The sequence below is a fragment of the Nannospalax galili genome, unplaced genomic scaffold (assembly GCF_000622305.1).
Source record: "Nannospalax galili isolate Female #2095 unplaced genomic scaffold, S.galili_v1.0 scaffold231, whole genome shotgun sequence".
In the NCBI taxonomy this organism is placed as follows: Eukaryota; Metazoa; Chordata; class Mammalia; order Rodentia; family Spalacidae; genus Nannospalax; species Nannospalax galili.
The window spans coordinates 3,296,239-3,323,788 of NW_008330120.1; the positions used below are offsets into that span (position 1 = coordinate 3,296,239).

Genomic DNA, 27,550 nt, shown 5'->3' on the forward strand with positions numbered 1-27,550 from the left:
CCGCGCATGTGCGGGGCTGGGGCCGAGGCCGGGCGCGCCGGGCGGCCACTGCGCGATCCGCGACCCAAGCTCCGCACCGCGCTGTGCGAACTCCGCTCGGCCGGTCGCCCGCCGCCTTTGTAGCCGGCCCCGCCCCCGCAGCTCCGCCCCCGGGGTCTGGTCCTGTTCCCATGCACGGGGGCTGCCGGGAAGTGTAGTCCTGGCCCCGCCCAGGCACACCCCGCAGGCGGGCCGACAGGGATGGGGGAATCTTAGCGGAGCTCCACCGCGTGCCCCGCCCACGCGGGACGCACGGTGGCCGGGTGCACTGTTAGCCACCCCCGCTGCTAGAGGCCGTGTCTCACCCCAGGACGACACCGGGTGCAGCGATGCGCGTGGGAGGGTGCTTGCATGAAACCCCGAGTTTGATCCCCAGCACTAAATAAACCTGGGACGGTGGCGCACACGTGTAATCCCAGCACTTAGGAAGTGGGTTATAAAGAGGATCAAAAAGTTCAAGGCTATCCTTGGCTACATAGTGGGTTTGAGGCCTGCCTGGGCTAAATGAAACCCTGTTTCAAAAAAAAAAATTTTTTTTAGCACTGGCTGCTCTTGCAGAGAACCCAGGTTTGGCTCCTAACACTCACATACGGCTAATAACCAGCTGTTAACTCCAGTTCCAGGGGATCTCACGGCCTCTTCTGACCTCCCCGGGCATTGCACACAGAAGTGCACTTACGTGCAGGTAACACACACATAATAAAGATAAAATATGTTTTTTAAAAAGACGTAGAAATTTGCATGGAAGCAGCACCGAGCTCATCACTGTACCACTAAGCATCCCCACTTCTGGCTCCCAGGCCCCTCTCTCGGTCCCTAGGCACCACCTTGGGCCCTGAACATGCCACAACTCTAAGTGGGGTTCCACGCACAACCCGGTGGCCGAGGGGGACGGTGGGCAAGCTGAGTCCCCTTGGACACCTGTGCAGGGCGTCTCACCTTTCCCCCCTTGCTTTGCCTGTCCGGCGCTGAAGGGTTTATTTCCCCCACAAGGCTCCCCAGCAGGGTCTCCCTGAAGTCGGATGATCGTGAAAGTTTTGCTCAACCTATGGGATTTGAGAGGCGAAGAGCAAGCCGGGAAATGTTTGTTGAGTGAATCCACGACGGAACGTAGAGGAGGAGGAGCGCTCGCGACCACCGCAGGGGCCTTGAAGCGCTTAATATAAACTTAGGCTAAAGTTTGCCCTTAGGGGGCAAGAAGGGGCCGACGGCTGGTCCCGAGGGCTGGAACCAGCTGGGTCCCTCCTCTGCACCTCAGTGTCGCCGCCGGTGTGCAGGGAGGACCCCGAGCGGGCCCGGGGCCTACAAGTCCCAGCGGCCCCCAGGGCGCCCCCGCGCCCCGCCCCTCGAACTCCCCGGACCCTCCCGGAGAAGCGGGCTGGGCGGGCGCCGTGGGCACGTGCTGCCGCCCCTCGCAGCGGAGGGGGAGGGGCGCGCGGATCACGCGAGCGCGCGTGGGCGTGACGCCTGGCGGGGCGGCCCTATAAATCCCTCCTCCCGCCTCGGCACCTGCCCGGGGGCCCCGCGTCCCCGCGCAACCGCCCCCGCCTTTGAACGCGCACGCGCGGAAGGGGGCAGCTGCCGCGGGCGAATGAATGAACTTAGCAGCAAGCACTTCCATTAGCTCTAGGCGGGGACTGAGCCCGGGACCAAGAGGTCCGGAGAGGGGGCAGGGGCAGCCAGGGCCTCCAAGTCGGAGCAGGGAGCCAGGCTGCCTCGGGACTGACACCTTTACAGAGAACCAGGCCGTGTTCCTTTTGTTTGAGACACGGTCTTGACATGTAGCCCAGGCCAGCCTCTAACTTTGTTAATGTTTATTTTACTTTCTTATTTTTGTTTTATGTGTATGACCGTAGTGCCTGCCGTGTCGGTAAGTGCACCCTTGAGCAATGCCCACAGATCTGAAGAGGTGTCGGAGCCCTTGGAACTGGAGTTAGGGACGGTTGTTAGCTGCCATGTGGGTGCTTGGATGCTGGGACTCCAACCCCCTCCTCTGCAAGAGCAGCCAGTGCTGAGCCTTGACCAGCCCTTATCTTTAACTATGTGTGAGTGTCTGTGCGTGCCAGTGTTGGTGCCTGCTGAGTGTCTGTGCCTGCAGAGGCTGGATACAGGTGGTTGTGAGCCACGTGGCATGTGCTTGGCGTTGAACTTGGATCCCCTTCAAGAGCAATACACACTCCTAACAGCTGAACAATCTCTCCAGTCCCCAGATTATTTATTATTTATTTATTTATGCCACAGCATGCATGTGGAGGTTAGAGGACAGCTTACAGATGACTCCTTCACCTTGTGTGTACTGGGATCAACTTAGCCACGGGGACAACTCGTTCCCCTAGCCCTAGCTGGTCATGCCTCTTTCCATCTTCCTGACTCAGTACAGGTTTGCACCTCTCCCCCTGGCTCCCCAGCATGTTTTGAAAGCTGTGGCTAACCATATCAAGTCCATTTGCCTTGTGGTGTCTGTCGCAGGACCTCACTGGGATTTCCCTGACCTAAGCAACTTAACCCAGAAATAGCCTCTGTCATAGACACTAGACCAGATCACTGTTCTCCATCACACATTTCAGATGGCGTGAACTGAGGCTCACTGAGGCCAGGCCAGCTCTGGGACCCCCATCTTATCTCCCAATAGCATTCAAAAGAGACCTTGGCCCCTGGCTTTGAGGGCTGGGCTCAGAGATGTAGGCAAATATCCAGGACCACATGGTGAGGTGGGGCAGAGCCAAGTCAGGATTAGAACTCAGGAACCCCTCAACCCTGTATCTCTAGCTGGGTGCTAGTGGTTGTAGCTGGGTGGTTATGTCAGTCCAGACCTGTGTCTATGGATGGCCCAATGGCACTTGGCAAGGAGAGACCTTTTCCTCAACCTCAGAACAGACCAGGCTCTGAGCTTAGACAGCCTTGGGTCCTCAAGTCCATGGGCTGCCCCATGACCCAACTGGCAAGGTCAGTGGTAAGAGGACTTGATAGTACAGCCATGAACAGGCTGCCCCAGCTGGCTCGAGGAAGAGGGCAGGGCTGGGACTGGCTAGTCCTCAACAGCCCTTCTGCCACCAGGGAATAATTACAGCTCTCACATGGCCAGTGGCTCTGGGGGTGGAGCCCTTGGCACAGGCCTGGCACCACTGTGGGGCTCACCACCCCTGCAGCGCTGACACCCCTGGCCCCTGTGCTGTGGAAGATCCCTGGCTTCCTTCTCTGTGAGGAAATCCTGCCCCAGAGGCCAGCGAAGACTGGACAAGAGCCCGAGACTGAGCAAGGGGACCCAGTGACAGGCACTGAACTGCAGGGAAGCGGGAGGAAGGTCAGCATCCCATATAAATGGTGGAGACAGCTCCATTGTGAAACTCGGGGACTTGGGGGCTCTAGACCGGCTGACAGCACCCTGCCACCCCCAACACTCCTGTCTGTCTGTCTCTTCTCTCTCTCTCTCTCGCTCTCTCTCTCTCTCTCTCTCTCTCTCTCTCTCTCTCTCTCTCTCTCAGCTTGGGAAAACACAGTTGCTTTTCCAGTCTCCCTTGCCATGTCCCTTCCTGTGGCCAGGTAGTTCCCAGTGGAAGTTTGTCAGGGCCTTTGAGGAGCCTCCACTTCCCCACGAATGAGATGTCCAAGTGGCCTTTCTGCAGTCTCCCCTCCTCCCCTTCGCCTCCCCCTTCCCCTCTTCCCTTCTTCCCCTCCCCTCCTGCCCTTTTCTTTCCTTTTTTCTTCTTTTATCTCTTCCTTCCTTCCTTTTTGGTCAAAGTAGGATCTCGTGTAACCTAAACTACCTTTAAATTTACTGTGTAGCCAAGGATGACCTTGAACTCCCAATCCACCTGCCTCTACCTGTGTCCTAGGATTGCAGGCCCAGGTGCACACCACTGTGCTCCATTTATGTGGTGCTGGGCAACAAACGTAAGGCTCTGTTTGTGCTAACAAGGCACTCTGCCAACTGAGCGATTCCCCAGTCCAGCATTCTTTCTGTCCCAAGCATGTGAGGGATGTCTGGAGCTGTGGCAGACATCTAGGGACCGTGACGTGAAGGCTGAAATATTCACAAAGTAGTCCTGGTACACTAATCCCAGAGGATATGAGGCAGTACCTGGTGTGTCCTTGGTAGTCACAGATGGGATGGGGAGACCTGCATCCTGGGGGTAGAGCTCAGGGGTGCTGCTAAGCATCCTACAGTGCACAGGATGATCTCACTCAAAGGATTATTGGGTCCAACATCTCGGCAGTTCTGGGACTCTGAAACCCACACCAGCACCCAGGCCTGGGGTATAAGAAAAGTAAGTCCTAATGTGTCTTCTGTTCCAAAAGGGCAGCCCAAAGTGTCCCAAATGGTGTGAGCGCTCCAGATGACCGACACTGGGGACTGGCCTGGCTGTGACACGGGCTGGGCTCAGCCTGGACTTTGTGCTCAGTCCCATCCGCGCTCTCAAGCTAGAGTGCTCCTGAGCAGGGGACAGCAGTGATGTCTTCTGCACTGGGCTGGGGGGTGGGGGGCAGAAGTGGAATTGCACAGAGGGAGTGACTTCTGTCATCAGGCCCACCATGGCTGCCGGGCCTGGCTCTCCAGTTGTCTCTCCTCCCCTGAGGACAGTGACCTGGACTCACAGCCCAGATTTGGCTGGTGGAAAGGTAATACACGGTTGCTGTGCTTTCCAATCAGAATAGCCCCTGACTCAAGCCACCTGCCCTAACCTCAGCTAAGCCTGGGTCCCCAGAGTCCTGAAGTAAAACACCAACTAGCGTCTAACAGAGGAGGCCTGGGATTGGGCTTAGACTTTCAAAAGGAAGCAGAGCCTGGCCCCAGCTGCCCCTTGTATCCCCTCACAGAGCAGCTGACCACCCCTGCTCCTGCAGGTGCCCCCCACATGTCCTTTGCCTGTTTCTCAGCTCTGGTGGGCAAGGCAGAAGTAACCTCTTCCTTGGGCTTCTGGAACTGGTCTAGGGTAGCATGGACCCTGTCCTCATCCAAGTAGGAGCTCAGCTCCACAAATGGCTCTGTGTCCCCTTACAGGCCACAGAGCCCAAGCCATCTGCTGAGACCCCAGGACCCTTTTCAGAGCTAAGGCTTGAAAGTCAAAACACAGTTGCAAAGAAAGCCATTGTGTTAAAATACAGCTTCGAGGGCTGGGGATTGGTTCAGTTGATAGAGTGCTTATTTAGCACTCATGAAGTCCCAAGTGTGCTCCCTAGCAGGGCATATACTGGATATGATGGTGCTCCAACTCAGCCAGATCCAGGAGCTCCAACGCCCTCTTCTGGCTTCTGCAGGCACCTGCACACAAGTGGCACACACACACAAATTTAAAAAGTCTATATGTTAATTTTTATTTTATGTGTATGAGTGTATTGCCTGGATGTATGTAAGTGCACCTGTGTCGTGCAATGTGCGTGGAGGTCAGAAGGCATCAGATCCCCTGGAACTGGAATTACAGATAGTTGTTAACCAACATGTGTGTGCTGGGAACCAAACCCAGGTCCTCTGCAAGAGCAACCAGTACTCTTAACTGCTGAGCCATCTCTCCAGCCCCATAAGTCTACATTTTAAAACAGGACTTCAAGGCCATCTTTGGTCACAGCGAATTCAAGACCAGCCTGGGCTATGTGAAACCTTGTCTCAAAAAAAAATTACACACAACACAGCTGTCAGAACATTCATCTCAACATGCAAACATGGTGTGTGCTTCTCTCTTAATGTTAGAATGAGATCGTATAGAAGCATGCAGGGAAAGCATCAAATCCAGCTGTCAGTGACAGCTGCACAGTGGACTGTAGCCTCTGGCTTCTTGTGGCTTCAAAGGCACAGGTGCAGCAGAATGTGCTGGGGCTGCTGCCACCTCCACTGGGATCTGGCTGGGGAAGACAAGGGCCTTCTTTTACCGGGTTCACAGGTCTGAGTGGGAGGAGCTCTGTGTGCACATCCCCTGTGGTCGCTGTCACCAACTGCTGTATACCCAGGAGCTTAAAGCATCATCTGTTCACACTCACCATCCAGGGGGTCAGAAGTCTTCGTGGGTAACAGGAGGTGCCAGCCGGACTGTGGCTCCTCTGTAAGCTCTGGGCAGAGCCCTCATGTCCTGCTTGGCCAGTGTCACCCCCACCTTGTCTGACAGCTTCTCATGGGCTCTGGCCCAGTGCATCTGCTCTGCCTCACTTCCACTGATGAGGAGCCTTCAACTCTACGGGGCTGTTGGGTAGCCCGGGCTGCTGGGTAGCCCAGGCTGCTCGTAGTTGGCCACACCAAGGTCCCTTTGGTGGGTTCTATCTGGGGGTGGGGCTGTCCTTTCCTCTCAGCACTTTGGGGGTGCCTTTCACCCCTTGGACTTTCGGTGTGCCTGTCATAGGAATTGATATTTTCTATTTCCCAACAGGGTAGTGGAGGGGGGGAGACAGCTGTTTCAGAGAGGATCAAAGTGGAAAAAGTCCCCCTTCCCCATGGTGTGCAGATTAGTTTTGATTTTTGACATTTTTATTTTCCGTGTGTTTTGTCTCCATGTAGGTAAGTACACCCATGTTGTGCAGTGCCCACAGAGGTCAGAAGAGGGTGTCCCCTGGAATTGGCATTAAGGACAGGTAGCTGCCATGTGGGTGCTGGGAACTGAACCCTGGTCATCTGCAAGAGCAGCCAGTGCTCTTAACCACTGAGCTATCCCTGCATCCCTGTGCTAATTAGTTTTAATTGTCAACTTGGGCTATCTCTAGAATCACCTGGCAAGGGAGCTTCAGCAAGGGGTTGTCTAGATTATGTTGGCTTGAGGCATGTCTGTGGAGGACTGTCTTATGCTAATTGAAGTGGGAAGACCTGCTCCTGTGGGTGGCTCCCTTCCCTGGGCAGGGCACCCGTACTGTGCAGTAGTAGAACAGAGCAGAGCATCATGCATGAATTCATTCTTCTCTTGACTTCCTGCCATGATGGTACTGTGGTCAGAGTATTTTATCACAGCAATATGAAACAAAACTAAGACAGAAACTTGTACTGAGAAGCCTTTCTAAGCCTTTGGAACTGTCTTACGGGAGGGATGCGGAAGGGCTTAGGACTCTGGGCTAGAGAGCCACCGGATGTTGTGAACAGAGCTTAATGGGTTGTTCTTAATGGGAGCCTGAAAGACAGTAATGCTAAGACAAACATGGAGTGGAGACCCGGCTCATGGGGTTTCAGAGGGAATCAAGGACTCTATCAGGAGCTGGGCTGGGGCCATTCCTGTGACATACTGGCCAAAAGCGTGGCTTCGTTCCGCTCCTGCCCTGAGAACTTGAGTGAAGGTGAACTGAGAGATGGTGGTCTGGATTGTTTGACAGAAGAACTCTGAGGACGAGAGAACTTGTGGATGGTGATGAGAAAGCAGCTGTGGTGGTTGAAAAGATCAAAGCTGGAGAGCCACCTCCTCTCAGCACTGGGGCAATGGGGACATGTCCTGGGGCAAAACCCCACCCATCAGAGGCTCCTGCTTGTAGGAATCTGAACTCATTTAAAGGAAAAAAAGCCTAAATTGAAGAGTTCCCTGCTCCTCAAAAGCAACTGCCTAGGAATGTTTCTCTGGGGTCAGCACACAGAAGCTGGTACATTGTGGTGCAAATGAGCCAGGGCTCTATCTTGAGCAGGCAGCAAAATGTGACAAAGCTGGCTGTGGTGCGGGTTTGTTTTTGTTTTGTCTTTTTGAGACGGTCTCCTTGTAGACCCAGCTGGTCTGGAACTTGCTATGGCTACGTAGGCCAGGCTGGCCTTGAACTCAGAGAGATCTGCCTGCCTCTGCCTCCTGAGTGCTGGGACTAAAGTGTGGTGCTGGTTTTGAAGGTATGAAATGTGTAAGACTGAGGGGGCCATGGAGAAGAGCTGAGGCCAGGCACTGCGTGGCAGTGTTGGAAGCCCTGAGAGACCATTTCATGAAGCTGTGAAAGGGAAGCCTCAGCCCCAGTGGGCACCCCAGGATATCGAAGCTGTTGAGACTGTGGGGCATCTGCCAAAGAGGGCTGTAGATGTGGAGCAGAGCTGGCCTAAACCTGAGGGAGAAGCTGTGTACTGCAGGTGGCCGGCTGGAGGGCGGGGCTACCCAAGCCTCTGAAACCCCGCCAGTTTTATCTTAAGCTCCAGGTGCCAGAGATGGAACCCTGTGGGGTTTGTAGTTTGCCTGGCTGGATTTTTGTTGTTTGGATTGTTTCTTGCCATGCCCTCGTTCTTCCCTTTTGGAATACAAATATTTGCTCTGTGCTTTTGTATGTTGGAAGCATGTAATTTGTTTCTTTCGTTTTATAGGAGCTCAAAGTTAAAGGACTTTGTATTTTGTTGTTGTTGTTTTTTTTTCTCTTTTGAGACAGTCTCCCTGTAGCCCCAGCTGGTCTGGAATTAACTACCAGGCTAGGCTTTAACTCACAGAGATCTGCCTGCCTCTGCCTCCTGAGTGCTGGGATTAAAGGCATGCGCCACCATGCCCAGGCTGTACTTTTGTTTTTTGAGAGTCTCACTATGTAGCCCTGGCCAGCCTGGTACTCAGTATGTAGACTAGACTGGCTTTGGACTCACAGAGATCCACTGTCTCTGTGTTTTAGAGCTTATATTCTCACAAGACACACATACACACTATTCTGTGTCAGGGCAAGGAAGGGTCATGAGAGATTAAAGCTGTGTTTAGTTTATCAGAAGAGTCTAAAGCCTAGTAATCTTCCTTACATCGTTAACAAGCCAATTTACTGTCAAGTGAGCTCAAAACATAAGATTAACTTTGGTTATAAGGTTAGCTAAGATTCCCATTTGTGGGCTGGAGAGATGGCTCAGTGGTTAAGAGCACTGGCTGCTCTTGCAGAGAACCAGGTTTCAGACTAACAGCCGTCTGTGACTCCAGTTCCCGGGAATCTGATACCCTCTTCTGACCTCCAAGGGCACTGTATGACATGGGTGCACTTACACACATGCAGGCAATACACTTATACACATAAAAAATTAAAAATCTTAAAAAGATTCCCATTTGTTTAATATTTTGTTATTTTATATGTATGAGTGTATTGCCTGCATATAAGTGCACCTGAGTCATGCAGGGCTCATGGAGGTCAGAAGAGGGCGTCAGTTCCCCTGGAAATGGAGTTACAGATGGTTGTTAGCTGCTATGTGGGTGCTGGGATTTGAACTCAGGTCTTTTGCAAGACCAGCTAGTGCTCTTAACCACTAAGCCATCCCTCCAGCCCCTACCTCAGTTGTTTAAACGATGTCCAAAGCAGTTACAACCTGAGGTACTGGAGGAAGAACTACCTGGGCATGTAGGGACACAGCCATCACAAGGTGTGCTGCTACTGTCAACAGCACCAGGCCTGGTCCTGCCACACTGTCCAGGTGTCAACCTCCCAGGCCATGCACGATGAGGCCGGGGGCCAGGGCACTCCAGGCTGCAGGTTCCCTAGGCCCCCAGTGAGAGCAGAGGGATCTGCCAGTATCTGAAGGCAGTGGGCAGTGCCTGCTTCCAGGTTGTCAGGAAACTTGGGTCTCTGTGGCACCTGCCTGAAAGGCCAGGTTCAGGGGAGTGTGGGGGGAGATCCCAAAGGGGATGTTGGCACGCAGAGGGGCTGGGCTAACCCGGAGCTGCGGTATGTTTGAAGTAGCCAGCACCGCCAGGAAGCCCGTCAGAGCGAATGGAGGCTCAGCTCTTCCTAGTCCCGGTGATCCTGGAGTAACCTGATCAATTGGACAGGGAGGAATGTGAAGCTGGATCAGAGATGCACAGGAGCCGCGACATCGCCACCACAGCACTGCCAACAGCGTGGTCTGGAGCTGGGGCCACCACCGACTGCTACGTGATGCATCTGTCTCCTGCTCCATGCCCACGGGGAGGAAAAGTACAAGAAGGTGCAGCTGATTTGAGGAGCTGGGTTATTTTCCAGGCAAGTATGCAAAGGTTTCCTCGTCTCCAAAGCGCTCATCTTGACTCTCAGTGCACGGGTGTGCAATTCCCAGCAGATGGTGTCAGGATGGTCCCCAGTGTGCTACATCAAATGGAGGCCACTGCATGCTCCACACATACAGCTTTTCATGTCAAACCCTCCTCAGAAGATGGAAACACCCACAGCAGACTTAACTGTCATACAATGATTTTGCTCTGCCCGTATTCGCCTTGTGTGTGTTGGGTAAACACTGTGCACTGAGCTACATCCCCAGCCCTCCTTGATTTTTGAGACAGGGTCTCGCTTAAGTTGCTCATGCCAGCCCTGAGTTCACTGCTGCCCAAGCAGGACTGGAACTCACAACTCTCCCGTCTCAGCCTTCTGCAAAGCTGGGACTACAGGCGAACCCCAGGCCGTCTCACACCTGCCTTGGTAAAGCTCTCAGGCAGGGATACAGTCACCTGTTGGACCTTCTCCCATGTCTATGGGCTCAGTGAGAGTTGTAGAGAGCTGACAGGCTAGCAGAAGTGCATCGTGTCCCCCTCCCTGTGCTGTGAAAGGTAGCCTTTCTGGTCATGAAGCTAGCACCTTTCCCAGCAGCAGGAGGCTTGTGATAAACCACTTTCCTTTAACACTGAGGCAGGGGTGGCGGTGGGGCTCACAAAAATGCTGAAATAATCTGATGTTAAGTGGGGTGGCTACTTCCTGAGGGGCAGGGAGGACGACAGAACTAGTGGGCCAACCTCAAAATATTTTATTGTAAAACACAGTACAGGGTGCACAGACAGCTTCCCAGCGTTGTCTAATACAACACACTGCTGAACGAAGCAGCACCCACAAGATCTGACTTCCGTGAGACTCTGTCCATCACCTAGAGTCACAGGAAGGCTGCAGTGGGGAGCATGACGGAGAAGCAAATCGCCAGCTCCCTGCTGAGCAAGAATGTCCTTCCCTCCAGCGTGGACCACATCCATAGCCAGAGGCCCACCGTGGCCAGGGCCCGAGTTTGTGCAGCTGAGGCGGAGTGGAGGGAAGCCCCGCCGGCCCCCGCAGCTCACTACTTCTTGTTCCTTGGCTTTAGCTCCTCAGCTGCATTACGCAGGAAAATGTAATTTTTCTTTTGGGGATTATAAAATTCATGTCCCTAAAGGAAAAAAAACCAGTGATCCCATTATTCGAAGCAAGTTACACTCATGCCAAACCCTGTGCTGAGCACCAATGGACAGAAGGTAACAGTCACTTAAAAAGACTTCAGCCCTCAGCAGGCCCTGGGCCCGTGGTCACTGGCATCCTGCATCATGGGTGATGCTTCAAGGGAGGGCACCCATCCCCCAGGGAGACAGCTCCCATGACAGAAGCAGAGGTTCAGGGGTGTCAGGGGCCTTGAAACATCAGCAGGGCCTGGAGGGTTGGGCCACAGCCAGTCCATACCAGCAAAGCCAGGCAGGCCCTCTGAGTAGGGTCTCAGAGGGAAAAGAGCAGCAGGTCATAGCAGGTGAGGACATGACAGATCTGAGAGTTAGGGAGGACCAGCCAGGCGCTCACAGGCCCTGGAGGGAGCGGGGGAAGGTGGCTGCACTGCTATTTTTACTCTCATCCCAGCAGGCAGGTTTAGAAAGTTCTAGGGGTTTTTGGTGATCAAGGGTGACTTAATTATCACAGTACGCAAACCCCAGCTCTTTTGAATGGCTCTGTTCGAGCTACAAGCTGGCATTAAACTCATGGAGCCGGACTTCACCCTGGAGATAGCTCTTCTGGAGCAGATTCCTGAGCTGCTTGTTTTAAAAACTCCCAGATAAGCTGACTTTAGCTGTCTGGAAGAATCAGACTTCAGTTTCTAGGCAGCAACTAGAGTGGACTCCCCCCTCAGCTTCTGACTCACTCTTCTACTGTCTATTTCAATTATTTTGGGTGTTTTTCTGAAGGGGGTTGCTGGGGATGGCACCCAGGGTGTTTCCTCTTTTCTAAGTGCTTGTAACATAAAGTGCTCTATGACTTAAAACAGAATGTAGTTTTTTAGTGTTGGTCAGGAACTGAACCAAAGACCCTGGCAGGTTCTAAGCACCCACTAGGCTGTCAAGCTACACAGCCCATTTCAAGTCTGAGACAGGATTTTGCCAAGTTGGTTCAGGCTGGCCTAGAAGGTGTGCTCCTTTCCCCTCAGTATCACAGGCTCCCTCCCTCATGCTAGAATGACCGCGTGAGCCGCCAATCCTCAAAAAATGTAGGGTTCATTTTGTTTTTCTTTTTTAATGGCATGTGTTTTAGTGCCTGTAGCGCCTGCAGAGGTCAGAAGAGGCATGAGATCCCTTGGAACAGGAGGTACAGCTAGAATCTCCTGATGTGGGTGCTGTAACTGACCCTGGGTCCTCTGCAAGAGTAGTAACACTCCTAACGGCTGGGCTACTGCTCCAGCCCCCAAGTGCAGCTTTGATGTGGCTGTTAGGGCACACCAGAGAGGATTCAGGAAAGAGCGCCACAGAACAGGGGCAGGGGACAACCAAGGCCTGAGCAACTTCAGCCACTAGAACAAAAAAACACACCCTCTTTGGAAAACTGAACCTGTGGTTTCCACAGAGAACATAGACAGTGGCACATCCACTCCATAGAACCATCACCAAAGGGTAACAGCTTCCTAACTCTGCCAGCCCTTCCCGTCTGTCTCCAAGTGGCGGCCCCAGCAGTTTGAAGAACAGGGAGGGCCACCCCATGGCTTTCCCCCTGTGCCTGGTTCTGACTCAAGATGGCACCGAAGCCTACTCATGAGGAAGGCCTGCCAGTCCTGCCAGGGAAGTGGCCAAGGCCTGCTAGAGAGCACACAGCCAAGTCCAGAGAGGATCACAACTCAAGGTGACCCCAGAGCCTGACCTAGCTGCCTGAGGGCCCAGGGTAGACCTGGAGATTCTCACCTTGGACCAGTCATAGCTGGAGGCATACGCGAATATGTTTCCATTGTGGTTGAAGCAGCAAGCTGCAATGGGCTGATCTAACTGCTCTGAAGTCTTTAGCTTTGTCCTGGCGTCTTTGTCCCAGAAGCTGAACCTCCCGTCAGACCCCACAGTTGCAAGGGTGCCGTGGACGGGGTGGAAGGCGATTCCGTTCACCTGCAGAGGTTGATGTGCAGAGGGAGGGAGAGGTGGAGAAACAGGTCTCTTCCAATGCAGGCCACACACAAACAAAACACCCGCTCACATCTGGCTCACTAGCCATGTTGCCTGGTCAACTGTCAGCTCAGAACTAGCCCCACCCCCTGGAGCCACCGTGCAGTCAGAGTCCTGTGCCATCTGTGAACTCACTGGTCACAAGAAGTAACCCAAGGAAAGTGTTTTTTTAAAAAAAAAAAAAAAAAAAGCAAACCAATTTGATCTTTACTACCTGTGGAGGCTGTACTAATCTCATAAAGAGATGCCATGGTCCCCACAAGCTTCAAGTCTGCATTCCCAAACACAGGTTCGTAACGGACACTGAAACCTGCGTACGACACAGGCTCCTCTGACTCCTGATCCCAAGTTACTGGGAGAGCGATCTCCACGTCTAGCTTCTAGGTGAAAGGGAATTCTACACACTACCGCATAAATGTCTTGAGGAGCTGAAGTGTTGGTTCCATTGGATCGATGGCACTTGAAGGTGAAGTTATCTTTGGCCCTGAAAAGTGAAGGCCCACCTAAGTTTCCCTTTCAGAAATAAGTCTCGAGTGAACATCCCAGGTAGTCAAGTCTCACTTACGGGTTTGGGGGGTTGATGTAATGAATGGCAACTCTCCCCTCGATGCTCCCCAGGGCAAAACCAGTCGGTTTGTTCTGTTTGTCTTTAAAAATAGCCACACATCGATGCTATGGTTTAATAAAAAAGGATAGTATCGCCTGTTAAGATTAGTTCACGTGAATGCAAATGTTACCTTATTTTTAGGCCTTAGAAAAACCAGAAACATGATTCAAACATGCAGGTATTTGTCTCTCTCTGGAAAGTGCTGCTGTCTAGCCTTCTAATAGCTCTAAGACTCAGAGCCCATCTGTGCTCAACCCCCCTGTGGACACTTGGCCTCAAGTCCAAGGCTCCAGCACTAGAGCTGGTCGCACTGGGCTGCACCAGAAGGGAGCAGTTTTCTCAATCTGATCAGGAAGTACCTTTCAAGTTAGTCCCCAGTGTCTGTGCACTGCTTTTCTGGCCAGGAAGCAGTGTCTACCAGCCAGCCCATCTTACAAGAACAATGGGCAGAGCAAACTTTGTACACTGTAGATATGCTAGGCCTATCCAACCAACACTTCAGTCTGTAGACACTGCAGACATCAGGTGCAGTAAGGCAGGGTCTGTCCTGTGCTGCACTTAGTATAATGGCCCCAGGTTCATCCATGTTGTGGCAATGACAGGCTTCCTTCTTCTAGGGCTAAACAGCATTCCCTCGTATGTACACCCATGTCCTTCATCCACTTCCTTGGCTATTGTGAACGATACTAAAACAAGTGCAGGAGTTCACGTCTCTTCAAAATCCTTTCATTCCTCTTAAACCCCAGTAGGCTGCTGGATCAGTGCTAACACTGACTGCCTTTTCACATTCCCACTGGCCAGGTCACCTTTGGAAAAGGGTCGTATTCCAGTTTTTAATCGGGTCATTGGTTTTGCTACTGAGTTCCTGATATCCTTTACAACACAGCTCCAATATTCTCTAAGGCTCTCAATGCCGACAGCTCCCTTGCTGTGCAGAACGTCTGAAGTTTGGTACAGCTCCACTTCATTATTGCCTCTTGGTGTCATACCCAAGATATTATCTAAGAGCAACGTCATGACATTTTTATGTAACTGATTGGAGGTTGAGAGGGAACCGGAGAGTGAAGCAAGGGTGACCCCTATATCTACAACAGGTAAGGAGAGGCTCCACTGATAAGATGAGACTCATCGGGAGCTCCCCTAAGATGGAGTCATTAGTGCCCATGGCTCGAGTGATGTGGACGCCACTGGAGTTAAACCAAAACTGGTCTCAGTGAAGCCTTGGGGCTTAACAGAGAAAGCGAGCCAAGTGGGAGGTACGGGAACAAAGACTTGGGACTGTGAAGGGGAAAGGAATGCACATGGCTCTGAGAGGATGAGAGTCAAGGAAGGTCTGGTTCCCAGGGTGAACCAGACCTGGGCACACTTGAGTGGAGTGCTAAGGGACTTAGTGACAGACTGGGTTCCTGCAAAGGCTATCAGACAGGAGCTCTCCCACGAAGGGCCTCCAGAAAACCTGGTCTGCACTTGGCAGGAGGCAGCAGGAAAATCAGGTGCAGAAGACAAGGAGGGTCCCAACCTTGACTGTTGTTTCCAAGCAGGAACTGATCCCATGTGCTGAGACACAGGCTAGAGGAGAAATGGAGCCGGGAAGGAGGCAGTCGTTGGCCAGTGAAGGACTGAGCTGGAGGAAGACCCAGTAAGCAAGCAAATGTGAAGGCAGAGCTGAAAGTGGAGGTGACAGACCACAATGGAACCAGCTCACCAGGGGACTGGGAGGTGTAAGCCACCCAGGGTGTCTTTATTCTGAGTGTTTGGAGGACAGGGAAGTCTGGCTCAGCCACAGATGGGCGGCACTTAGTATTTGTGTGCATGCGTTCATAAATTCAGCTTCTCTGAGCATACTGGCAGGCTTTTCAAAATACATACCTGAGCTCCACATGCAGGCACCATTTTATAACAGGTGCCACATGTGTGCTTCTCAATGGTCTCAGACCCACCTGGTGTTTCAGTGGAGACTCTATCCTCCTGAACTCTGAAGGCTGATTCTCTAACTGATAGACAATTAGGCCCCTCTCTGCAGTGGCCACGACAGCCATTGGGTATATCTAGGGAACGGACGAGAGCAGACACACATTTGACATAGAGATAGTGTCTTTTATGACAGTGTTCAATCAGCATTACTCACAAAATCCTGAATTTTTTTTTTCTTTCGGAGCTGAGGACCAAACCCAGGGCCTTGCGCTTGCTAGGCAAGCACTCTACCACTGAGCTAAATCCCCAACCCCCAAATCCTGAATTTTTAAAAGTTTAATAATTTGGTGGTGTCAAATCATATTTGTTACAGGACATACTCACGTATATTTAAGACTCTTTCCTGGATGCTGGGGTGCTTTGTTCTGTGGTTATGTAGCCTGGGCAGGATTTGAACTCATGATCCTATTACCAGGGTGTCCTGAGTAAGTATTGTGATTACAGGCCTTTGTCAGCAACCTGGCCCTAGGCTTTTAACTGTGAAGTGTGAACACCCTGAAACTATAGCAGTGTGGCAGCTGCCTCTTCCCCAGAGGGTTATGGCTTACATGTGGGTTTTCACTCCTGTCTTTGAGTGTAAGTTTCTATGTAATCGCAACCTTTACTCAAAATATGTTTTGTGGGCATCAGGCCCCATCAGGCACATTTCTGAGGATAGAACTCCTAACTTTGGGGCTGGACAGATGGCTCAGTGGTTAAAAACACTGGCTGCTCTTGCGGAAGACTGGGGCTTGGTTTCCATCACCCATATGGCCGCTAACAACAGTCTGTAACTCCAGTTCCAGGGGCTCTGACACCCTCTTCTGACCTCTGAGAGCATTCACAACACAGGCACACTTACATACATGCACACAATACACTCACACAGAAAATAAAACAACCCTCTTAACTTTGAAATTACTGGCATGGTAATTAAGACTAAATAGATGAGGAAGTTCTTCAATCAGTCCCCAAACACTGGAACCACAAAAGATCACCCTAAGTTCTTCAACCACCACACCCTATCACGTCCCCACAGTAGGGAGGTCACGAGGCTAGTGGCACACCGTGTAACAAGTGACACAAAGCTCAGGCTTTCAATGTCCAGCAACTTAAGAAAACAAAACGAAACAAAAACCCCGCACCCAGCACTCAGTAGTTCTAGAACAAATGCAGCCCCCAATGTCAAGAGGGCGGGAACAATCTAAGCTGTATCCCAACACATCTGTTCATGAAGGGGAAGGATTTTAGATCACCTGCTAACCGCAGATGCCATAAGCAGAGGGATGCTGACTCAGCTTTTTAAAGGGAAGTGCGATTCCTTACCACATCGGCACAGTAACAGCGCTCAGGAAGTGGCAAGACCATCATAGGGTTTGACGACCGGGTGTCCCAAAACTGAAAACAAGGAGGAGGGTGAGGAAGAGACTGTGGGGAGCTGCCGTCTGCCCGGACACCCATCTTCACTGTGCACCGACTCCTCAGCTGCCAGCTCACCTTCAAAGTCTTATCCCAGCTCCCGGTCATCACACAGCTGTAGTTTGGGGCTTTGATCCAATGAATGGTTTTAACAGGAGCATCATGCTTCCAACAAGACAAAAACCAACATTAATTTACAATGCGCACAGTAGCTTTAGTTCTAGAAAGCCAAAGGAACTAATTTAAGTATCAGGCTATACTCAACAAAAATTAAAGGGCATTTTAAGTCTTCTCCCGTAACCCAAAATATTTTACATAAGGGCATGACCTATCTTCCATTTCAGCACAAGTTTAAGTCTCATTCATAATTAATGGTGACCATAAGGCCCTTCCTGGGGAGTCATTTAGAAACAGTGGGGAGCTGATCTACTAGGGTGGCACTGACTAAGATGTTAGGACATGCTCTAGTACATGCCCATGGAAAGCCCATGGCAGGAGCCTGCCCCACCCTCAACCAGAGGGGCCTCCAGAGGGGTTCTCTTCACTAGCCTACTTAGTGGTGTACACATGAGAATCTGCCTGCTGTCCCTGAGACTACGAAAGCTCCATGGGTATGAGAAGCCGCCCTTGACTCACTGTTGTATTTCTAACCCCTGATGACAGGGCCTGGCATTGGCAGACACCAAGCACTTGCTGGATGACAAGTGAGCACATGCAGCTGAAAAGGGCAAGCCACACACGGGTGCTGGAACGCCAGTGTGCCAAGGCCTGCCTACCCTTGTCTTTTATAGGTTTAATGTCACTAACTCTCATGACTGCCTCGATATATGGACGATAAAGGGCTCCGTGAAACACCAGTTCATCTGAATAAGCATACTTACAAAACGTTCTTCTTGCACTGAAAAGGTTTCTGGTACCATTAAACTGTTTCTACAATAAAGAATGATTACAATCCCACCACACCCCTGGGACACAGTCTTGCCAGCCCGTCTACAGAGGCGTCTCACCTGTGCGATCTGGATGGCCTGGTTACTGTTTAGGTCCCACATCTTGGCTGTCTTATCGCATGATGCTGTAAATACTTTGCTCCCATCCTAAAATAAAACAGAAACAAAGTCTGGCAGTCTAAGCAAATGTCCTAAACACTCAAATGTCAGGCAAACATGCTTGTTTTGCAGTTTTATTTTTCCATTCATCTAAGAACCAGGGTATTGCAAACTAGTGCCATAAACAATACACTTGCAGCTACAGACTGATTATTCGGAGAGAACACATAAACAGGATTTAAAAATCAAGTAGCACTTGAAGCTAGATAATGAGAACTAAGTTCCAGGAGGTGAGGTGGCTTAGCAGGTAAAGGTGCTCCACAAAGCCTGCCAACCTGAGTTCTATCATGGCGGGAGGGGAGAACAGCTGTCCTCTGACCTCCACACGCATGCACACAAAAACACAGAATAAATAAACGCAACAAAGTATTAAAAAAAGAAAAGAAAACCAAGTCTCTCTCATCCCTGATCCAAGCTTTCCTCCTCAAAGGCAAGTGTGGGTCACCTTAAAGTTCTGTTTCCTTAGATGTGTGGCAACGTCCTGCAGAGCAGTGCATGCTCACTCACCCCGACTCACCAGCTGCCACGCTGGCCACACTGCCTCCCTCTCCACGCACAGACATGTGCGCACCCAGACTACTTACTACTTTCATTCAGTTTTGTGTCCAATACTCCAACATGTACGCAGTAAAACTACACTGACAGTAACCACTGCAAACTAGCTTAGAAGGTGAGCACTGAGTGTGTGGGGCTTTCAGAGCCCACAGTGGTTGCCGACCCAAAGCCTGAAAGCAGCACACATCATACAATGAAAACCACCTCATTTACAAAACCAGGCAATGTGCCACAGTTTGCAAACCTAGGGTCTAGACTGCTTCATGTCTGGTTTCAGAGTGCATAGGTTTCCCACCACCCTCCAGAGTAAACTCTTCCCATTTGAAATCACTGACTAGCTCTCCACATGTTGGACACATGCCACACCACATCATGGACTGGTGCTCACTACAAGGAGAGACCACTGACACACACCACCTGAGGGACCCCCAATGCATAATGCTGAGGGCCAGAAGCTCCTTAGAAGGCTCCAGCCTATAGAAATCCATGTATGATATTCTTTTAAAGCAAAACTTAGGGATGGAAAGCTGAGCACTGGCTTCCAGGGACCAGAGCTGGGGAAGACAGAGGCTAGACTTTCCTCTGCTCACCTGAAGTCCTCCCACTGCAGCCCAGGAAGAGCACCACCCATCCCTCTGGCTTTTCTGTACGTGGGTCATTTCACTGTTTAAATGCTCCCCACCCTCACACACACTTAAACTGTTCCTGTTCTAGACCTGGGGAAGAAAAAGAACAAAAAGCCAAGCAAAACAAAGCAAACACACACTCTCACCATTTCCACTATCTAATAACAGAAATGCATTCCTTTTTTCCCCTCTAGGATTTTCTGGACTAGTAAAATTTCTACTTTTTTGTTTGTTTCTGAGATAGGGTCTTACTATGTAACCCTGGCTGCCCTGAAGTCACTATGTAGACCAGGCTAGTCTCTAGCTCATGGAGATCTGCCTGCCTCTGGCTCCCCAGTGCTAAGGTCAGTGGTGTACCCCACCACACCCGGCCCAAAATTTCTATTTCTTTTTGTCTTTTAGAGACAGGGTCTCCCTATAGCCCCAGCTGGCCTGGAACTCACTATGTAGACCAGGCTGGCCTTGAACTCACAGAGGTCTGCCTGCCTCTGCCTCCCAAGTGCTGGGATTAAAGGCGTGTGCCCGGCCCCAAACTTCTACTTTTAAAATAACCTAAGCGCTGAAGAGATGGCTCAGTGAAAGCACGTGCTCTGTGAGTATGAGAATCTGGGTTCAATCTCCAGCACCCTTGTACAAAGTTAGACATGGCTGCACATACTTACTTTTAACTCCAGCACTGGAGGTGGGGGCAGTGGGAGGGTGGGGGGGTGAAGACAGGTGGGCTTCCAGAGTTTGCTGGCTGGGCAGCCTAGGCAAAGGGGCCAGCGTATGGATGAATGAGAAGACGCTGTGTCTCAAGCCAATAAGGTGGAGAAGAGAGGAAGACACAGGACATGTACGACACATAGACCACATGTCTATAACACATCATATACACAGTACACAAAAATCAATCAATAAAAATAAAATTATAAGCAAACAACAAATACCTAAGTTCATGGCATATTCAGAAATAGGAAGGGCGTCAAAAAATTATGTAACCAAGGGCTGGAGAGCGATAGCTCAGCAGTTAAGAGCACTTTGGGTTCCCAGCATTCACACTGAGAATCTTACAACTGCCTGTAATTTCAGTTCCAGGGGATCCAGCACCTCTTCTGGACTCCCAGGGCACCCGCACAAACGTAGCATAGATTCACACACACTCACACATGCAAATAAAAACATCCTAAAGTAAAACAAAACCTGGAGAGATGCCACAGTCGCTACGAGTGTGTACTGTTCCTGCAGTGGACCCAAGTTCAGACCCCAGCGCCCACACTGAGCATCGCACAACCTCCTATGACTCAGCTCCTGGGGGCCTGACGCCTCTGGCTCCCTTAGCACCCGCACTTACGTGCACATACACACAATTTTTAAAAAATCTTTTAACCGTAAAAAGAATTATGTATTTGGGGCTGGAGAGATGGCTCAGTGGTTAAGAGCACTGACTGCTCTTGCAGAGGGCCTGGGTTCGATTCCCAGCACCCAAATGGCAGCTACAAACCATCCTTAACCCCAGTTCCAGGGGAATCCGATGCCCTCGTCTGACCTCGGTGGCAATGCACGACAGGGGTGCACCCACATACATGCAGGCAACACACTCATACACAAAATAAAAATAATAAAAATATATTAAAAAAAAGAATTATGTACTCCAAGTGAAATGCTACATTATTCCCCCTCTCTGTGACACCACACCTAACACAACTTCTACCTCAGAGTTTCACACTAAGGGAGGCTGGTGAGCCTCCTGTGGTGGTGAAGCTTGCAGTGTGACCTGTCATGTCTCAGGGCACCCTCAGGCAGGCACCAGGAAGCTACAGCCACCCAGTACTACCTCTATGGTTCCATGTTTGCCATCGAAGTCCCGTATCTAAAAGGTGCCACAGTCTTCAAAACCAATGCCCAGAACAAGTGTTCAAATAAGAATCACTGAGGTGGCTTCACAGTCAAGCCACATTTTTTATAGCCCAGCTGGCCTCTATCTCACAGAGATTCGCTTCCCTTTCCTTCTCAAGTGCTGGATTAAAGGCATGCACCACCATGCTGGGCCTCAACACTTTTTTTTTTTTCAATCACAAGAAAAGTTTTCAGAGGATGCACCTAACTGAAATTAACATCAAGAGCATCAGTAAATTACTAATGGCTTAGGGACACATCTCCATCACAGAGCTCTCACCTAACATGCATATGGGTTCAATTCCCAGAACAGAAAAAAAGAAAAAGCATCTCTCTCCCTTCTCTAAGCCATGACAGAAAAGGAAACACATTCTGCACGTCCATTCAGAAGCTCAGAGTCTCTACCATGCAGACACATACATGCTAGAGGGTTAGCACCCTTAACCCCAAAGCCTGAAATACTCCAAACCTGAGCATCTACTGCTCAACTGCCTACCAAATCCAAAAGCTGTGGAAACCTGAGTTACTTCTGGGCACAAGCATTTTGACACAGGGGTTCAGCTTGTATGGAGAGTTACCAACTATTCTGAACAACACAGCACTTTAAAAAGCAGGAGTGCGCCAGAAATGAAGGGAGACATACGTCACTCCAGCAGACGTCAAGCACCGGCCCCGTGTGCATCTGTTGGGCTTTGGGAATGGTCTGCCCGCTGTCTTGAACCTCCCAGCAGCGAACCTGTAAGAACAACACAAATCAAGGCAAGCAGGCAATTCACAGTGCCTGAAGTGCATCCGATACACCTGACTGACCAGTACGATTTACTACATGACTTCTTTATCAATCCGATTCTCTAACTTTAAGAACTAAGCAATTGAAATGTGTAAACGAGCAGCTATTTTTCTACTGCTAAACCACCAAACTGCTTACACCCAACACTGCAGATAGCTGTCCTCTTGAGTACCACCCACATGTCTGTGACCGCTCAGAATGAAGACTGCTGGGGAAACACACTTTTCTGCTCTAAACGCTTCCCCTTGTTAAATGTATTCTGGAGATTTTATAAATATGAGGAGAAAATCCACATCACTCTGCTCCTGCCCCAGATAGCTAGTAAGGTCTGTGCTTTCAGTCTTCAGCTAATGCACACGTTTTCTTTAAAAACAAACAAACATAACGCCCTGGAACAAACCTCTTTTGTGACTGCAGCTTTCAAAGCCTGCAACATCACCTATTCATGTTTGAATGTACTTCTAAGTTTATTTACTTTTTTGTCAGTTTCATGTAACCTAGGCTAGCCTCAAACTCACTATGTATCAGAGTATGATTCTGAACTCCTGACCCTCCTGCCTCTTCCTACCAAATGAGAGGATTACAGTTGCAGTTAGTTATAGGGGAAAGTGAACTCAGATCCTCTGCAAGAGGACCTTTTCTAACACATTTTAGCAGCAAGTCATATAGTATAAAAAGCAACTTGTGGGGCTGGAAAGCTGGCTCAGCAGTGACAAGTATATGATGCTATTCTAGAGGACCTAAATTCAGATCCCAGCGCCCATGTCAGGTAGCTCACAACCTCCTGTAACTCTAGATCAAGGGAATCCAACACCTGGTGTCCACAGGCACTTGCGCACACACGGTATAAGCTTAGACATACACATAAGAAAATATAAATCTTAAAGAGCAATCATGCCAAGCATAGCAACACGCCTTTAATCCCAGCACTCAGAGGCGGCGGCGGGTGGATCACTGTGAGATTGAGGCCAGCCTGGTTTACATAGCTAGTTCCAGGCCAGCTGGGGTTAAAGGAAGATCCATCTCAAAAAACAAACAAAAAAGGAGGGCTGGAGTAATGGCTCAAGGTTAAGGGCACTGGCTGCTCTTGTGGAGGACCCAGGTTCGGTTCCCAGCACCCACATGGCAGTTAACAATCATCTGTAAGTCCCAGTTCCATGGGATCCAATGCCATCTTCTGGCCTTCTGGGCATTGCATGCATGGGTGTGCTTAACATACTTGTAAGCAAAACACTCATTCACATAAAACAAAAGGATTTTAAGGAAGCAAACTTGCTCAACCTTCACTCCCCTCCACCCCGCATCCTCCCTGCTACACCGCCACAGATCAATTTGTAATCTTTCCCCAGAACACTTTTTTTTTCTTTTTTGGGGGCGGGGGTGGTGGTTCTTTCTATGTCTAGCCTCGAATTTGTGGTGATCCACCCACCTCTCTGCCTCCTGTGTTGGGTAACACATATGAACACATCCTACATTATCACTGCCACTGGATAGAACTTTCACCTTTTCACCAGCACAATGCCACCTTTTTAAGGAGCGCAGCAGTATTGGGCAGCGGCTAAAAGTATGGCCCTGGAGCTGTTTTTTTTCCCCCGTGGTACTGGAAATCGAATCCAGGGCCTTGCACATTCTAAGCAAGTGCGCCACCATTACAGCTGTTTCTTTGGTCCTCAAGACCCTGAGCTTAACTGTGCAGATCTGCATGCTGGCTTACTCAGATCCAAGTATAAGGTCAGCATCCTGATAGAGATCAGCACACTCTGGCTGTGGTAGAGACTAATGCAGATAATACGTCAAGAACATCATCAGATTTCTTCCTCAAATCCTAAAAGCAGAATCAATGGACAAAGGGCTCGAACTGAAAGATTTCTGAAAAGTACTGCCAATTCTTATGTCCTGAAGAGCGGTTCTGACCCACACAGGGCCCACAAGCAGTGCATGCAAGGTTCAAGCTCGTCCTTGTTCACACTATTACTCATCAAAGCCTCTTGTTTGTGCTAATTTGGTAGAAAAAAATAAGTCTGTCACATAAATTTCTGATAATGAATGTGGCAAAATGATCTAAATTTGCTCCTTTCATGTGGAGTGCCTGCTCACACCCGGAGCCTGTTTCCCACCCGTGCTCCCGCCTCTCTTCTATACACTATGATGGACCTTGGTACACATGATGGGTAATCAAAGGTTTGCGAGGTATCTGTGCTGTTATGTGAAATCTAAAACGACCGTAAGGCTGAAGAACATTTTCTGGATGCCAAGAAAGGTCCTTAAACATTATGAACAGTGCATCTGAGTTGGGAATGTGGATCCTTTGAGCAGCACATGGCTGAGATGTTGCCATTCGGAAGGGCTCACAGCCTCTACATGGTCTCCTGGAAAACGCCACGTATAGACCTTAGTGACACAGTACAGAATGGAGCTGAGGGGCAAGCTAGCCTTGTTACGCAGGAGATTCATCTGAGGAGCACTTACGTCATTAGCCCATGATCCTGCAATAAGGAAGTTCCCTGGTAAGGTTGGTGGGCTGAAAGACAGACAGCCGATGCTATCGTCAGGAGAAGACGTCACTTCAATATCCTGCGGAGGGAAGGTCAGGCTTAAAATGCATGCGCCCTCAGTGTCAAAGCTGCTTTCCTTCTCACTAAATACCCTGCGCTCTTCTCTCCTTGCCCCAGGAGCTTACTGGATTGGCCCTTTCCTTACTCTGATCAAGCCAGGGCAGGCCTAGCACTGCTAGGACTAGAAGAACTCTAGACATAAGGCCCAAAGGTGACATTTGCACAAGGTGGCCCCAAGAGTCTGGTTAAGTGTCTCCTGCCCCCTGGCCTGTTGCAGAACCCCTTGTCCATCAGTCCTCAGCTGGCCCTGGGAAGCTGTAGCTTTCACAGGTGGCTTGGGTGACTGTGGTGACCTGGCAGGTAAGGAGGAAGAGGACAGTATTCTGGGGGAGGGATGATTTCTGTGCTCCCATGTTGGAGGATGCCTCAGAGCTTTCATCCCATATGAGGCCCTCATGCCCTTTCCTTGAGCTGTCACCAATGCAGGACACCTTGGCCTGGACTCTTCTACACTCTGTGAAGCACTAGGTAATACCTTCATTGGGTTGTGATTATCTGTCGTTGTGCTGCCAAACATGCTGGTCCCGCCAGTTCCAAACCCAGAGGTTGATCCGAACAGACTCATGTTGGCTGAAAAACACGAAGTCCAAGATGTTAAAGACAGGCCTTTTCTCAGTGGTACAACAAGAGTAAAGGAGAGCACTCTCAAGGCTTACAGCCTCCTCTCTTCAGAAGAGATCCAAAGATGGACCAGGCAGAGTGTTTTTATTTTTATCTCTTGGGGACAGGGTCTCACTGTGTAGACCAGGCTAGCCTTACACAGATCCACCTGCCTCTGCCTCTCAAATGCTGGGATTAACAGAGTGCTTTTTAAAACGTCTCTTTCAAGCCTGGCGTTGTAGCACACACTTTAATCCCAGCACTTTGGAAACAGGTGGATCTCTGTGAGCTCCAGGCCAGCTGAGGCTACAGGAAGACCCTGTCTCAAAAAGCCAAAAAAAAGTGACTTTCAATTTTAGAGCAGTTTTAGACTCAGAAAATAATGAAGATGGGAGAATTTGCACACACTCCACATCTAGTTTCCTCTATTTGTTAGTACAATGCCCTTGCCAGAACCAAGGAGGCAGTTCTGACACATTACAGCAGAGCACCTGCCAGCGCCAGCCAGGGAAAAAAAGGTCCTCTCTCTACAGACACAGTGAGCAATACACCAGGAATCTGGCAAGAAGGACCTCCTTTTTTAGGGCTCCCCTGGGGTTATTCTTTACTCTGGTTTAGGTCAACATCTCTGCATGAAGTTACCCAGGAAAACCACCAGTTCTGGGAGGAATCCCACAATTTTAAAGAACTTCATTTAGCCAGTAGGACTCTTGACCACTGCGTTTCTCCTGGCATTGTAGTCTACCAGGCCCACCTGCCACCCACCAGGCCTCATGTTCCTGCCATGCTGAGAGCCACACCAAATCATGCAGATATGGCAGTGCAATGGTCCAGTAGTAAAGGCACTTGATGTGCAAGTCTAGTGACCAGAGTTTGATAGAGAGAACTGACTCTATACTGTCCCCTTCCGACCTCCACATGTGGGCTATGGCATGCCTGCCCCCACATATGATAATAAAAAAATGAAATAAATTATGCAGGTGAGGTGGCGAATACCCGCAATCTCAGCACCTGAGAGGTAGGGTCAGGAGGCCCAGCCATTCTGGGCTATACAGCAAGTTTAAGCCCAGCCTGGTCTATGTGAAGTCCTGTTTTGAGAAAAAAAGATGGAAGAGTGTCTAGCACATAGTGAGTGCAACAACAGCTGTATTTTTCTTCCCTGGAGAAAATCTATGCTTTATAGCTCCCTAGTGACTTGCATACACTGTCACATTTCCAACGGTTACAGATTTGCACATTTTTACACCCCAAAGTCTACCATGTCAGCTGCCTCTCCAGAAAGAGCTTAACACCTTGGCAATCTACTTGCTAATGAGGGTGACGTCCTTCAGATAACACAGGAGGGAGAAACTGCAGGGCATTTTGGGAAGGCATCTAAGTTCTCCTGGCTTCATGACGTCCTAAGCCCGAGCAACAGCTAGAAGCATTTTCACGTCAGAGACAACACGGCTTGCTGACTGCAAAGATGCGCTGGAGACGCCGAGTGAGTGCTTACAGGGGCAGGCAAAGGAGGGCGAGGGCTTCTGCAGTCCAAGCACCGGCGATTCGCTGGCAACAACTCAGTTTTGTTTTCCCGCCTGTAGCACACCAACACTGTTACCTGCTTTGTGTGCGCCCGAGACGGCGGGCTCACCTGCCGCGGCCTCCTCTTCAAGCTGGGCCGGGGATGCACTTACTCGAGCGCTGGCGGGCGGACGCGGACCCCGCAGTGCAGCGCACGGGGAGCTGCAGACCGCCCAGCAGGCGGGTGTCCGGGACCCGCCCGGGCCAGCGCGTCCCTTCCCGCGGCTCTGGGCACCGCAGCTGCCCCGAGAGCAGGCTGACCCCATCCATCCCGTCCTCGGCCCGCCAGCTGTCTGCGGACTCCCCCGGAACTCCCAGGGGTGCTGGCCACGCTCTAAACCGCGCCGTGGCGGTTTGCACTAGGTTGCCCAGGCTCCTCAGAAGGCAGACACGGCCTGGCTGAGGACCCGCTCCCACTGGGCGCTTGTGCGGACCGGGTCTCGCGGGGCGCTTGGCACTCGCGGCCATACCCTGGCCTCCGGCCCCGACCCTCTGGCTCGTCTGCTTGGCCCGGGCCGCGCACCGGAAGCCGTTGGCCTCCGGAACGGCCGGGCCGCCGAGGGAGCAGGACCAGCCTGCCGGGCCTCAGTTTCTCTCAGGGCCATGGCGGGGCGAGGGGCACACGGCGGGACCCAGGCCACCAACCTGCTCTGCCGCGGGGCCAAGACAGCGAGGGAAGGAGACCCCAGAGCCCGACTCGCCTTCAGCCGGAGGATACCGTCTTATTGCTACGGGAGTACTGTGCGTGCTCCACGAACTACTTCCGGGATCGCCCGGAAG

The 27,550-nt window shown here is 50.9% G+C and overlaps 1 protein-coding gene across 2 annotated transcripts; it reads right to left on the bottom strand.

The window, feature by feature from the left end:
- Nucleotides 1–10,628: 10,628 nt before the first annotated feature.
- Nucleotides 10,629–27,550, bottom strand: Rae1 (ribonucleic acid export 1). 2 transcript variants are annotated; one of them, XM_008842528.3, is made up of 12 exons: nucleotides 27,416–27,550; nucleotides 25,083–25,177; nucleotides 24,462–24,566; nucleotides 21,846–21,938; nucleotides 18,045–18,131; nucleotides 17,116–17,202; nucleotides 16,945–17,016; nucleotides 15,606–15,713; nucleotides 13,624–13,730; nucleotides 13,467–13,542; nucleotides 12,807–13,001; nucleotides 10,629–11,041 (listed from the first exon to the last, which is right to left on the bottom strand). In XM_008842528.3, exons 2-12 carry the CDS (start codon nucleotides 25,170–25,172, stop codon nucleotides 10,955–10,957), a joined length of 1,107 nt encoding a protein of 368 aa, XP_008840750.1. In that variant the 5' UTR covers nucleotides 25,173–25,177; nucleotides 27,416–27,550; the 3' UTR covers nucleotides 10,629–10,954. The 2 variants fall into 2 exon arrangements, with proteins under 2 accessions (XP_008840750.1, XP_029424022.1); XM_029568162.1 differs by having other exon boundaries at nucleotides 16,945–17,046.

Bases quoted from the DNA above. Each gene is read 5' to 3' on its own strand.
- Rae1 (XM_029568162.1), bottom strand. From the start codon at position 25,172: ATGAGTCTGTTCGGATCAACCTCTGGGTTTGGAACTGGCGGGACCAGC. The intron at 21,939-24,461 runs GTAAGTGCTCCT...TTGTTCTTACAG, and splicing joins CAGGATCATGGGCTAATGAC to GTTCGCTGCTGGGAGGTTCA. The intron at 15,714-16,944 runs GTAAGGAATCGC...TCCGTTCCCTAG, and splicing joins GCTGTTACTGTGCCGATGTG to ATATACCCAATGGCTGTCGT.